The sequence below is a fragment of the Leucopleurus acutus genome, assembly GCF_964270905.1.
Source record: "Leucopleurus acutus genome assembly, chromosome: 6".
Lineage (NCBI taxonomy): Eukaryota > Metazoa > Chordata > Mammalia > Artiodactyla > Delphinidae > Leucopleurus > Leucopleurus acutus.
In genome coordinates this window covers 57753324-57768418 of record NC_139149.1, presented here as the reverse complement: position 1 = coordinate 57768418, position 15095 = coordinate 57753324, and the positions used below count along the sequence as shown (strand labels likewise).

Below are 15095 nucleotides of genomic sequence, written 5' to 3'. Positions count from 1 at the left end.
TATGTTTAAGTATTTGATCCATTTTGAGTTAATTTTTGTATTCGGTGTTAAGGTAAGGGTTCAACTTAACATTTTTGCATGTGGATATCCAATTTTTCAAATACCATTTGTTGAAAAAGCTTTTTTCCACATAGAATGGTCTTGGTGCTCTTATTTCTGGGCTCTCTATTTTATCCCATTGGTTTATATGTCTGTCTTTATACTAGACCAAGGCTATTTATTGGTGGATGCAGAATTTTGCTGTTTTTGTTTTTCAATGAATGGTGGTTAATAAAACAGGAAAACCACATGGGAAAAAATCCTTGCCCTCATACCATATGCAAATATTAATTTAGGATAAATCATGGACCTAAGCAGAAAAACATAAAACTTACAAAGATTATGGGTTTTTTTTTAGTTATTTCTGAAATATACATTTTAAAGTAATAACTAGAATTATGATTTATAACATTATACCAGAACATATAAGAGTTTTAGAAATTTCATGTAATGTCTGAAACATTATATTAACATATTTCCATACAAATAACCCAAAGAAAGTTTAGCATTGTTTTTTTGTTTGTTTGTTTTATACTGCAGGTTCTTATTAGTCATCAATTTTATACACATCAGTGTATACATGTCAATCCCAATCGCCCAGTTCGGCACACCACCATCCCCATCCCACTGCGGTTTTCCCCCCTTGGTGTCCATACGTTTGTTCTCTACATCTGTGTCTCAACTTCTACCCTGCAAACCGGTTCATCTGTACTACTTTTCTAGGTTCCACATACATGCGTTAATATACGATATTTGTTTCTCTCTTTCTGACTTACTTCACTCTGTATGACAGTCTCTAGATCCATCCACGTCTCAACAAATGACCGAATTTCATTCCTTTTTATGGCTGAGTAATATTCCGTTGTATATATGTACCACATCTTCTTTATCCGTTCATCTGTCAGTGGGCATTTAGGTTGCTTCCCTGACCTGGCTATTGTGAATAGTGCTACAGTGAACATTGGGGTGCATATGTCTTTTTGGATTATGGTTTTCTCTGGATATATGCCCAGTAGTGGGATTGCTGGATCATATGGTAATTCTATCTTTTGTTTTTTTTTTCCTGTATGCGGGTCTCTCACTGCTGTGGCCTCTCCCACTGCAGAGCACAGGCTCCAGACGCGCAGGCTCAGCGGCCATGGCTCACGGGCCAAGCTGCCCTGCGGCATGTGGGATCCTCCCTGACCGGGGCAGGAACCCATATCCCCTGCATTGGCAGGTGGACTCTCAACCACTGCGCCACCAGGGAAGCCCTATTTTTCGTTTTTTAAGGAACCTCCATACTGTTTTCCATAGTGGCTGTAACAATTTACATTCCCACCAACAGTGCAAGAGGGTTCCCTTTTCTCCACACCCTCTCCAGCATTTGTTGTTTGTAGATTTTCTGATGATGCTCATTCTAACTGGTGTGAGGTGATACCTCATGGTAGTTTTGATTTGCATTTCTCTAATAATTAGTGATGTTGAACAGCTTTTCACGTGCTTTTTGGCTATCTGTATGCCTTCTTTGGAGAAACGTTTATTTAGGTCTTCTGCCCATTTTTGGATTGGGTTGTTTGTTTCTTTAATATTGAACCACATGAGCTGTTTATGTATTTTGGAGATTAATCCTTTGTTGATTCATTTGCAAATATTTTCTCCCATTCTGAGGGTTGTCTTTTCGTCTTGTTTATGGTTTCCTTTGCTGTGCAAAAGCTTTTAAGTTTCATTAGGTAGCCTTTGTTTATTTTTGTTTTTATTTCCATTACTCGAGGAGGTGGATCAAAAAAGATCTTGCTGTGATTTATGTCAAAGAGTGTTCTTCCTATGTTTTCCTCTAAGAGTTTTATAGTGTCCGGTCTTACATTTAGGTCTCTAATCCATTTTGAGTTTGTTTTTGTGTATGGTGTTAGGGAGTGTACTAATTTCATTCTTTTACATGTAGCTGTCCAGTTTTCCCAGCACCACTTATTGAAGAGACTGTCTTTTCTCCATTGTATATCTTTGCCTCCTTTGTCATAGATTAGTTGACCATAGGTGCGTGGGTTTATCTCTGGGCTTTCTATCTTGTTCCATTGATCTATGTTTCTGTTTTTGTGCCAGTACCACATTGTCTTGATTACTGTAGCTTTGTAGTATAGTCTGAAGTCAGGGAGTCTGATTCCTCTAGCTCCATTTTTTTCCCTCAAGACTGCTTTGGCTATTCGGGGTCTTTTGTGTCTCCGTACAAATTTTAAGATGATTTGTTCTAGTTCCATAAAAAATGCCATTGATAATTGGATAGGGATTGCATTGAATCTGTAGATTGCTTTGGGTAGTATAGTCATTTTCACAATATTGATTCTTCCAATCCAAGAACATGGTATATCTCTCCATCTGTTGGTATCATCTTTTTTTTTTTTTTTTTTTGCGGTACACAGGCCTCTCACTGTTGTGGCCTCTCCCGTTGCGGAGCGCAGGCTCCGGACGCGCAGGCTTAGTGGCCATGGCTCACGGGCACAGCCGCTCCACGGCATGTGGGATCTTCCCAGACTGGGGCACGAACCCACGTCCCCTGCATCAGCAGGCAGACTCTCAACCACTGCGCCACCAGGGAAGCCCTGTTGATATCATCTTTAATTTCTTTCATCCGTGTCTTATAGTTTTCTGCACACAGGTCTTTTGTCTTCCTAGGTAGGTTTATTCCTAGGTATTTTATTCTTTTTGTTGCAATGGTAAATGGCACTGTTTCCTTAATTTCTCTTTCAGATCTTTCCTTATTAGTGTATAGGAATGCAAGAGATTTTTGTGCATTAATTTTGTGTCCTGCAACTTTACCAAATTCATTGATTACCTCTAGTAGTTTTCTGGTGGCATTTTTAGGATTCTCTATGTATAGTATCATGTCATCTGCAAACAGTGACAGTTTTACTTCTTCTTTTCCAATTTGCATTCCTTTTATTTCTTTTTCTTCTCTGATTGCCGTGACTAGGACTTCTAAAACTGTTGAATAATAGTGGTGAGAGTGGACATCCTTACCTCGTTCCTGATCTTAGAGGACATGCTTTTAATTTTTCACCATTGAGAATGATGTTTGCTGTGGGCTTGTCATATATGCCCTTTAGTATGTTGAGGTAGGTTCCCTCTGTGCCCACTTTCTGGAGAGTTTTTATCATAAATGGGTGTTGAATTTTGTCAAAAGCTTTCTGCATCTGTTGAGATGATCATATGGTTTTTCTTCTTCAGTTTGTTAATATGGTGTATCACATTGATTGATTTGCATATATTGAAGAATCCTGGCATCCCTGGGATAAATCTCACTTGATCATGGTGTATGATCCTTTTAATGTGTTGTTGGATTCTTTTTGCTAGTATTTTGTTGAGGATTTTTGCATCTATATTCATCAGTGATATTGGTCTGTAATTTTCTTTTTTTGTAGTATATTTGTCTGGTTTTGGGATCAGGATGATGGTGGCCTCATAGCATGAGTTTGGGAGTGTTCCTTCCTCCGCAATTTTTTGGAAGAGTTTGAGAAGGATGGGTGTTAGCTCATCTCTAAATGTTTGATAGAATTCACCTGTGAAGCTGTCTGGGTCCTGGACTTCTGTTTGTTGGAAGATTTCTTTTTTTTTTTTTTTTTTTTTTGCAGTACACGGGCCTCTCATTGTTGTGGCCTCTCCCGTTGCGGAGCACAGGCTCTGGATGCGCAGGCTCAGCTGCCATGGCTCACAGGCCTAGCCGCTCCATGGCATGTGGGATCTTCCCGGACCAGGGCACGAACCCGTGTCCCCTGCATCGGGAGGCGGACTGTCAACCACTGCGCCACCAGGGAAGCCCTGTTGGAAGATTTTTAATCAGCGTTTCAATTTCATTACTTGTGATTGGTCTGTTCATATTTTGTGTTTCTTCCTGGTTCAGTCTTGGAAGGTTATACCTTTCTAAGAATTTGTCCATTTCTTCCAGGTTGTCCATTTTATTGGCATAGAGTTGCTTGTAGTAGCCTCTTAGGATGCTTTATATTTCTGCAGTGTCTTTTGTAACTTCTCCTTTTTCATTTCTAATTCTATTGATTTGAGTCCTCTCCCTCTTTTTCTTGATGAGTCTGGCTAATGGTTTATCGATTTTGTTTATCTTCTCAAAGAACCAGCTTTTAGTTTTATTGATCTTTGCTGTTTTCTTTGTTTCTATTTCATTTATTTCTGCTCTGATCTTTATGATTTCTTTTCTTCTGCTAACCTTGGGTTTTGTTTATTCTTCTTTCTCTAGTTTCTTTAGGTGTAAGGTTAGATTGTTTACTTGAGATTTTTCTTGTTTCTTGAGGTAGGCTTGTACAGCTATAAACTTCCCTCTTAGAACTGCTTTTGCTGCATCCCATAGGTTTTGGATCGTCGTGTTTTCATTGTCATTGGTCTCTAGGTATTTTTTGATTGCCTCTTTGATTTCTTCAGTGACCTCTTGGTTATTTAGTAACGTATTATTTAGCCTCCATGTGTTTGTGTTTTTTACGTTTTTTTCCCTGTAATAGATTTCTAATCTCATAGTGTTGTGGTCAGAAAAGATGCTTGATATGATTTCAGTTTTCTTAAATTTACTGAGGCTTGATTTGTGACCCAAGATGTGATCTATCCTTGAGAATGTTCCATGCGCAATTGAGAAGAAAGTGTAATCTGTTTTTGGATGGAATGTCCTATAAATATCCATTAAATCTATTTGGTCTCTTGTGTTATTTCAAGTTTGTGTTTACTTATTTATTTGCATTTTGGATGATCTGTCCATTGGTGTAAGTGAGGTGTTAAAGTCCCCCACTATTATTGTGCTACTGTCGATTTACTCTTTTATAGCTGTTAGCAGTTGCCTTATATATTGAGGTGCTCCTATGTTGGGTGCATATATATTTATAATTGTTATATCTTTTTCTTGGATTGATCCCTTGATCATTATGTAGTGTCCTTCCTTGTCTCTTGTAACATTCTTTATTTTAACATCTATTTTATCTGATACAAGTATTGCTACTCCAGCTTTCTTTTGTTTTCCATTTGTATGGAATATCTTTTTCCATCCCCTCACTTTCAGTCTGTATGTGTCCCTAGGTTTGAAGTGGGTCTCTTGTAGACAGCATATATATGGGTCTTGGTTTTGTATCCATTCAGCAGCCTGTGTCTTTTGGTTGGAGCATTTAATCCATTCACATTTAAGGTAATTATCGATCTGTATGTTCCTATGACCATTTTCTTTATTGTTTTGGGTTCGTGGTTTTTTTTGGTTTCTTTTTTTACGATTTGCAGGCCTCTCACTGTTGTGGCCTCTCCTGTTGTGGAGCACAGGCTCTGGACGCACAGGCTCAGCGACCATGGCTCACGGGCCCAGCCACTCCGCGGCATGTGGGATCTTCCCGGACCAGGGCACGTGGGATCTTTTCAGACCAGGGCACGAACCCGTGTCCCCTGCATCGGCAGGCGGACTCTCAACCACTGCGCCACCATGGAAGCCCTTGGGTTCTTTTTTGTAGGTCCTTTTCTTCTCTTGTGTTTCCCACTTAGAGAAGTTCCTTTAGCATTTGTTGTAGAGCTTGTTTGGTGGTGCTGAATTCTCTTAGCTTTTGCTTGTCTGTAAGGCTTCTTATTTCTCCATCGAATCTGAATGAGATCCTTGCAGGGTAGAGTAATCTTGGTTGTAGGTTCTTCCCTTTCATCTCTTTAAGTATATCATGCCACTCCCTTCTGGCTTGTAGAGTTTCTGCTGAGAAATCAGCTGTTAACCTTACGGGAGTTCCCTTGTGTGTTATTTGTTATTTTTCCCTTGCTGCTTTCAATAATTTTTCTTTGTCTTTCATTTTTGCCAATTTGATTACTATGTGTCTTGGCATGTTTCTCCTTGGTTTATCCTGTATGGGACTCAGCTGCGTTTTTTGGACTTGGGTGGCTATTTCCTTTCCCATGTTAGGGAAGTTTTCGAGTATAATCTCTTCAAATATTTTCTCTGGTCCTTTCTCTCTCTCTTCTCCTCTGGGACCCCTATAATGTGAATGTTGTTGAGTTTAATGTTGACCCAGAGGTCTCTTAGGCTGTCTTCATTTCTTTTCATTCTTTTTTCTTTAGTCTATTCTGCAGCAGTGAATTCCACCATACTGTCTTCCAGGTCACTTATCCATTCTTCTGCCTCAGTTATTCTGATATTGATTCCTTCTAGTGTAGTTTTCATTTCATTTATTGTAATGTTTATCTCTGTTTGCTTGTTCTTTAATTCTTCTAGGTCTTTGTTAAACATTTCTTGCACCTCCTTGATCTTTGCCTCCATTCTTTTTCCGAGGTTCTGGATCATCTTCGGTATCATTATTCTGAATTCGTTTTCTGGAGGTTTGCCTGTCTCCACTTCATTTAGTTGTTTTTCTGGGGTTTTATCTTGTTCCTTCATCTGGTACATAGCCCTCTGCCTTTTCATCTTTTCTGTCTTTTTGTGAATGTGGTTTTTGTTCCACAGGCTGCAGGATTGTAGTTCTTCTTCTACTGTCTGCCCTCTGGTGGATGAGGCTATCTAAGAGGCTTGATGGGAGGGACTGGTGGTGGGTAGAGCTGGCTGTTGCTCTGGTGGGCAGAGCTCACTAAAACTTTAATCCGCTTGACTGCTGATGGGTGGGGCTGGGTTCCCTCCCTGTTGGTTGTTTGGCCTGAGACAACCCAACACTGGAGGCTACCTGGGCTCTTTGGTGGGGCTAATGACAGACTGTGGGAGGGCTCATGCCAACGAGTAACTCCGAGAACTTCTGCTGCCAGTGTCCTTGTCCCCACAGTGAAACAGAGCCATCCCCCCACCTCTGCAGGAGACCCTCCAACACTGGCAGGTAGGTCTGGTTCAGTCTCCCCAGGGATCACTGCTCTTTCCCCTGGGTCCTGATATGCAAATAACTTTGTGTGTGTCCCCCAAGAGTGGAGTCTCTGTTTCCCCCAGTCCTGTTGAAGTCCTGCAATCAATTCTCACTAGCCTTCAAAGTCTGATTCTCTAGGAATTCCTCTTCCCATTGCCCGACCCCCAGGTTGGGAAGCCTGATGTGGCGCTCAGAACCTTCACTCCAGTAGGTGGACTTCTGTGGTATAAGTGTTCTCCAGTCTGTGAGTCACCCACCCAGCAGTTATGGGATTTGATTTTACTGTGATTGCGCCCCTCCTACCATCTCATTGTGGCTTCTCCTTTGTCTTTGGATGTGGGGTATCTTTTTTGGTGAGTTCCAGTGTCTTCCTGTTGATGATTGTCCAGCAGCTAGTTGTGATTCTGGTGTTCTCGCAGAGCACGTCCTTCTACTCTGCCATCTTGGTTAAATCCACTATGTTTTTTACTTTGGGACATGCAAAGTTTTCTTGGAAAGAATAGATAGATAATAACTGTAAATAGAAAAATTAGATAATTTTCACTTCACCAAAATTAGACACTTCTGCTTGTCAAACATTAGGAAGAAAATGGGAAAAAAAATCAGAGCCTTGGAGCAAATGCTCTTCTTATCTATCTATCTATCATCTGACAATGACTGTTTCTGATGTAATAGCAGAATCAGAAAAAAATTGGAAGTCCTGGTGATACTTGAAAGTACATTGTCAGGAGTATACTTATAATAGAAACCAGATTTCAGGAACCTAAGGAGGATAGGGCTATAAATCACTAGTTCAAGGAAGGGATTAAATGATAATATTAATAGCATGAAATTCAAGCAAAAGTTCTTTTGTTTTTGTTTTTTCCTTTTTAAAGACATATAAACAAGGCAGAAGGAGGCAGGGAGGGACAAGATGCAAGAGAGAGGGGGGGTTACATGCAAATGCAAGATTCCTTGAATATCAAGAAGGAATGGGATCAAAAGCAAGAACCTTAGGCTTTAGTTTTTTGAAGGTAGCTACCTTTTTGTCTAAGATGGAAGAATGAGGAATGGCCAGGGAAGATATATGCAGGTACAGGAATGCTAATAAACATGGAAGGATGGCCATTATCCATGTAGTCCTCTATCCAGATGAAGATGGAAGGTAATGAAGGGAACTTTAAAGGTAAGATCTATAGGAATAGCTCTTAACCTTTAGGAGAGGAATGTCAGGGTACATGGAAGTGGTCTAGTGTAATTTATAAATGCTCCCCATGTGATTCTGAATTCTGATAATATCCTCCCTAGTCCCTTTGAGAACCAATTATTTATGTCAGTTCTAAGGTTTTATCAGTAGAGAATTAGCAGACATGGATAAAATAATTTTTAAGAGTTTAATTGAACTTTAACTAGAATTTGTGGTGCTTTAGTTTGCATAGTAGCAGTTACAGGAGGGCACTCATTTTTTTCCCCCTTAATCTTCAGGGTTATTGTTCAATAATAGATGTTACCTCAGTTATCTGCTTGATATATGTGTGTGTTTTCTGTCTGTCTGATAGAAACTGAAAACTATCAATTGTACAAAAAATTATGGGGATGTGACAGTAATAAGAATCTTCCCAGTTTAAAATTAGTTAGATAAAGTATATATAAGCAAAATAAGCAATAATACCACTTAGTGCCAAAATTCTGTATCAGCTTAGAATAGGGAGATTGCATTATGAGAAGTGGTATTTTTCAGGCTATGGACCTGGGTCCATTAATGGCTCATGAAATCAGTTTAATAGCTCACAATCAGTGTTTTTCCTTTTTAATGGACTAGAATAGACTAGAAAATATTGGCGTGTACTGCATACTGTAAGAAGTATTTGTGGAACTTTTAATATATGTATGTATGTGTGTACTGATTTGGGTGAAAATATATGTCAGTGTAGATTGCAGTCAAAAGTATTGGAGGGGCTTCCCTGGTGGCGCAGTGGTTGAGAGTCCGCCTGCCGATGCAGGGGACGTGGGTTCGTGCTCCGGTCCGGGAAGATCCCACATGCCGCGGAGCGGCTGGGCCCGTGAGCATGGCCGCTGAGCCTGCACGTCTGGAGCCTGTGCTCCGCAACGGGAGAGGCCACAACAGTGAGAGGCCCGCGTACCGCAAAAAAAAAAAAAGTATTGGAAATCCACCATCACCATAGATTATTTTGATAAATAAGTGTGGACATTATAAAAATCTTTAAGTCCTTACTTTCATTTGTTTTTAGAGTTCACTGAGTTTATATTTACATCTGAACTAATTACATACACATATTTTGTGATGTGTGTATATAAATACATATATATGTATGTGCATGTACTTTTGTTTTTTTTTTTATCTTAATAGGTGCAATGGATGAGCTTCATAGTCTGGATCCAAGAAGGCAAGAATTATTGGAAGCTAGATTTACAGGAGTTGCAAGTGGGAGCACTGGGAGCACGGGCAGTTGCAGTGTTGGAGCTAAAGTGAGTAAAATTGTAATCTTTATTTGACATTTTTTCCTTGTATTAAATGATATAAAATATATTTCGTAAAGGATCCCTACATACGTACTTAACAGCAAATTATACTTACTATAATTTTTATAATGTGTAGAAAAAAATCCAGTGTTTTTATACCTGATTTCTAGTATAGCATAATATATTTTGGGGCATTATGTTATAATATAGCATAATAGGTTACAGGTTTCAGGGGTAAAAAGGAGCTTGGTAGATTGTACTGCCTTTCTCCCATTTACATAACTTTTACCTCTCCTGTCCTTTGTTTTTGCTTCTTCCTCGCCTCATCACCCATGTTTCTATTGTGTGTTCCTATCTGTACACTAATCCACTGCTGCTCACTGCTGCATAAAATTAATAGTGTATCTGTTGGGCCTTCCAGTGGTAGATATCAGGTTGTCTCCAACTCCCCACTACCTCACACTGCAGTGAATTTCTTGTAATTGTTCCCTTATGGAACTTTGTGAGCATTTGTTTAGAATATATTCCCAAGAGCAGAATTGATAAGGCATAGGGTATGTATAGATTTAAATTGAATAAACAGCACAAGATTGCTATTCAGAACAGTTGTATAAAACTAATAAAACTAACCTGCACTCTTAACAGATTAGTTTTATACAACTGTTTCTATATCTCCATATCCCAGAAACACTTGGCATCATCCAGATTCCTCATTTTTGATAGTCCAGTTGGTACAAAATAATGTATCTTTGTCTTACTTGTACCACCAATTATTTTGAGCATTTCTTCAATGCTTGTTAGCTTTTTGGGAGTCTTATAAATTGTTGCAGTTCTTTGCCTATTTTTCTGTCAGAATTACTTTCTTTTTCAAACTGATTTTCCCATGTTCCTTGTATATTCTACATATTTATTCCATGTTGATTACATACAGTGCAAATACCTTTTGCCATTTTGTCGTGTCTGTTAACCTTGTTCATGGTATCCATCATTGTACAGAAGTATTTAATTTTGTTGTATTCAGACTCACCAATTTTTTTGCTTTATGGTCTGTACCTAAGAAAAACAGTCGTCACCATTAACCATCTGGGTCAAATAGACCTTTTTGCTATGTTTATATTTTGTTATTTTACTAATTTACAACAATAAGAATAAAACTATAATGAAAAACAACTTTATTAGAAATTTTAATATGAATTTAAACATACTGAAAAATCACTTTGTATCAAGTAAATCTTGGTGCACAAACATCATAAAAGATGAAGGATATTGTTATGTGTCCTTTGAGCATAATGAAATGGTCCAAGTTCTTGTTGCAGAATATTATATGGTGAAGTCCTTCAGTTGAACGACTTAACTGATGAGAATACCATGTTTCCCTTTTTTTTTCCCCTTAGAAATATATTGTCCAATTCATTGATTCTTGAATTTGAGAAAATTCATCTAGGATACTGTCATTTGAAGACTCAGATTTCATTTATATAGTCAGTGTCACCATCATCAGTTTTAGGTGCTGTTATCTCTTTGTATTTATTTTCTGATTTGTCTAATAATTATAAATTGTTTTCTGTCATTTTCTTCTCTTGATTATCTTAAGTGGAAAATGAAAATTTCTTAATTCTCAGCTGGAGTCAATGAAAGCTAAAATCAGACTCCAAAGATGGTTTCTTAGTCATTTATACATTTTTGAAAGATGATGTGGTACTTTGGGCAAGGCAAGAACACAACTAAAAGATCATAATTTATTTGACTATTGCATCGTCCTTTTAGGTCATTAAATCTGTGTTGTTTTTCTATTTCTACTATAATAAATTATCACTAAGTTGCTCAAAACAGTACAGGTTTATTATCTTACGGTTCTGTAGCATCAGAAGTCTGACACCGCTCTCATTGGGCTAAAATCAAGGTGTCTGCAAGGCTGCATTCCTTTCTGGGGGCGTTAGGGAAGGATCTTTTTGCCTTGCCTTTTCCAGCTTTGAGAGGCTGCCTGCATTCCTTGGGTGGTGGTTTCCTTCCTCCATCTTCAAAGGCAGCAATGTTGTATCTCTCTTACGGTTCTTTGGCAGTCACATGTTTTGGACCATAGCCTATTTTAAGTACTCATGTGATTAGATTGGGCCCACCCCAATTTGGATAACCTGGTATAATTTCCCCAACTCAAATTTCTTATCCTTAATCACATCTGCAAGTCCCTTTTGCCATGTAAAATAACATTCACAGATTCTGCTGTTTAGGGCATGGACATCACTGGGAGGCCAATATTTTGCCTATCGTACCATCATTCTTCCATTTTCTTTTTATTTTAGTGGTTTTTCTTTGTACTAGCGTAGTTGGGAATAATTGAGGAACAGTGATAAGTAATGATGAGTTCCTAGGATGGTGTAATAACAAAATATAGGAAAAGTAAGATCAGTAAGATCCCATAATGTATTGTAGATTGATGAAAGGCCAGTGGACATCTGGTAGTTAATTGCAAGCTAGAATGTGTTTTATTCTATTAAAAATAAATCTTAGTTTTATTCTATGGATTATCTCTAAGAGAGAATAAAAGTCCTGAAATATTAATTATTATAAACAGAATTACTTGAAAAAGAAGCTAAAAAACTAAAATTGGGTCCAGTGGACTCTGATGGTATTCTAAAAGTTAAATACTTCTTCCCCACCCCTGAAGCACAAAGATATTCTACAGCTCCTTTTATTAATTGTACAGTTTTACTTTTATATTTACTCTTTAGTCCGAGGCCTTATCTTTTACATAGTATTGATAGAGATCGAGTTTTATTTTTCTCCATGTAGTAAACCAGTTTTCTCCACAATGCTTCTTAAATTATCCATATTTTCCCACTGACTTGTGCTGGCACCTGTATCATATATTAAGTTGCCATGTGTATATACCAATCTGTGTCTGAGATTTCTCTAATGTTCTGGTGGTCTCTCTGTGTTCTTGGGCCAGTATCACATAAAAAAGAATACAGTTGTATTTTGGTATGTCTTCTTTATATGGTAGAGCAAGTCTCTCCTTTAATCTTCTTTTGTAAGGTTGACCTAATTATTTATGGATCTTTATTCCCTCATATAAAATTTGAGCATCTCTTTATTTGCTTGTTAGCATTTGGGGATTATTCTTCTGTAATAACTTATTTGTATCTTTTTCCTTAAAAGATTCAAATGGAATTTTTATTCTGAATGCATTGAATTTATAGATTAATTTTGGGAGTACTGAAATCTATAAGATTAGGTTGTCCCATCCAAGTACATGAAATGTCTTTCCATTTGTTCAGTTCTCTCTGTAGAGGTCTTAAGAATTCTTGGCTAGTTTTTATGAATTTTGGGGGCTTATTCCTGGATACTTTAAAGTTTTTGTGGCTGAAGTATTTTCTATTATATTTTCTAGTTGGCTATTGCTGACCTAGAATTTTTAAAAATTTTTATAGGCTGGTCTTGTATGTAGCAGTCTTGCTTTTGGTCTCTTATTGGTTGTACTACTCTGTTGATTCTCTAGGTTTCTCTAAGACAAATAGTTATCTTCCCCCAATTTTTTTTTTTTATATTGGTCATGAGCTTCAGTACTATGTCTTGTTGAGAAGGAATCATCTAAAGTTTCTCCATTAAGTGTTGTGTTTGTTACAGGTTTTGTGTATATAACCATGACCAAATTACAGAAGAACTTTTCTGTTACTGGTTAGTTAAGTTTCTGTTTGTTTTAAAAATAATAAGTATAACAAATTTAAAAAAAAGTTGAAGTTTGCATTGCTGTGATAAACCCTACTTGGTTATGATACACTATTTTATTTATTTATTCATTTTTGGCTGTGTTGGGTCTTCGTTGCTGCACATGGGCTTTTCTCTAGTTGTGGCGAGCAGGGGCTACTCTTCATTGCAGCGTGCGGGCTTTTCACTGTGGTGGCTTCTCTTGTTGTGGAGCATGGGCTCCAGGCGTGCAGGCTTCAGTAGTTGTGGCATGTGGGCTCAGTAGTTGCGGCTCGTGGGCTCTAGAGCACAGGCTCAGTAGTTGTGGTGCATGGGCTTAGTTGCTCTGCGGCATGTGGGGTCTTCCTGGACCAGGGCTCGAACCCACGTCCCCTGCATTGGCAGGCAGATTCTTAACCACTGTGCCACCAGGGAAGTCCCTGATACACTATTTTAAAAAATACTTTATTAGGGTACTTCCCTGGTGGTCCAGTGGTAGAGAATCTGCCTGCCAATGCAGGGGACGCAGGTTCGATCTGTGGTCGGGGAACTAAGATCCCACATGCTGTGGGACAAAGAAGTCTGCACGCCACAACTACTGAGCTCACGCACCTCAACGAGAGAGCCTGCATGCCACAAACTACAGAGCCCATGCGCTCTGGAGCATGCACGCCACAACTAGAGAGAGAAAACCCTCACGCCACAACTAGAGAGAAGCCCACGCACGATGTCCCGACGGAGCCAAAAGAATAAAGATAAATAAATATTAAAAAATACTTTTGGGGCTTCCCTGGTGGCACAGTGGTTAAGAGTCCGCCTGCCAATGCAGGGGACACGGGTTCGAGCCCTGGTCCGGGAAGATCCCACATGCCGCAGAGCAACTAAGGCCGTGCTCCACAACTACTGAGCCTGTGCTCTAGAGCCTGCGAGCCACAACTACTGAGCCCGTGTGCCACAACTACTGAAGCCCATGCACCTAGAGCCCATGCTCCACAACAAGAGAAGCCACCACAAGTAGAAGCCCGTGCTCCGCAACAAGAGAAGCCACCACAATGAGAAGCCCGTGCACCGCAACAAAGGGTAGCCCCCACTCGACCCAACTAAAGAAAGCCCGTGCAGCAACAACGAAGACCCAACACAACCAAAAATAAATAAATAAATAAATTTATAAAAAGAAAAAGAAGGAATCATTATAAAAAAAAAAAAATTAAAAAAAAAATACTTTTGGATTTAATACATGATTAACTATTTTAGTTAGGATTTTTACATATATGCTTATAAGAGAAATAGATGCACAGACCTGAAGAGTAATAATTTAGTGAGTTTTGACAAATGTGTACACTCGTAGTAATCCATGTTCCTTTTAAGGTACAGAACATTTTCATCACTCTACCTTGTCTGTTTTATAAAACAGTGTCACACTAGCTAGCCCCATAAAATGAACTGCTGCTTCTTTCACTATTTTCAGTTTTTTCAACGTCCTGTATGTGGTACAAAATGTTCATGGGAAGATGAGTAGACATTTACCTGTAAAACTGTCTTGGCCTGGGGTTTTTTGCAAGGAAGGTCTTTCACTACCATTTAAATTTCTTTAATATTACTTAGTTTATTAATCTATTTCAATTAAGCTTTTCAAACTTATTAGTGTATGGTTATAACACTTTAAAAAATCTCCTTTGTTATTTCATTTCCGTTTATTCTTTCAGTTCTCCTTTTCTGTTCATTCTTGCCAGAGCTCTGACTAATCAAAGAAACAGATATTGGTTTTAATCTATTTCACTTTTTTTTCCCCCATTGATTTCTATCATCATAATTTACTTGTTACTTTGGATTTGCTTCGTGGCTGTTCTTCCAGCTATTGAGTTGAATGAATCAGATTATTTATTTATTTATATAAAGACAGAATTAACATACGATAAAATGTATAGATTTTAAGTGTTTGGTTATGAGAGCCCCCCCATGGTTTTTATTAAGTTATGTATAATTTACATAGGGTAAAATTCACCCTTTTTTATCATATATTTCTGCTATAAGTTTTGTGAATGTATACAATTGTGTAACTGCCACCACAATTAAGATATA

The 15095-nt window shown here is 38.4% G+C and overlaps 1 protein-coding gene across 2 annotated transcripts in view; it reads left to right on the top strand.

The window, feature by feature from the left end:
• TLK1 (tousled like kinase 1) overlaps positions 1–15095 on the top strand; it is a 152312-nt gene that overhangs the window by 36438 nt on the left and 100779 nt on the right. For both annotated transcript variants that reach the window (XM_082841632.1, XM_082841633.1), the window contains exon 2: positions 9214–9332. In XM_082841632.1, coding sequence (XP_082697758.1) covers positions 9214–9332 — 119 coding nt within the window. The remainder of the gene's footprint in view (positions 1–9213; positions 9333–15095) is intronic.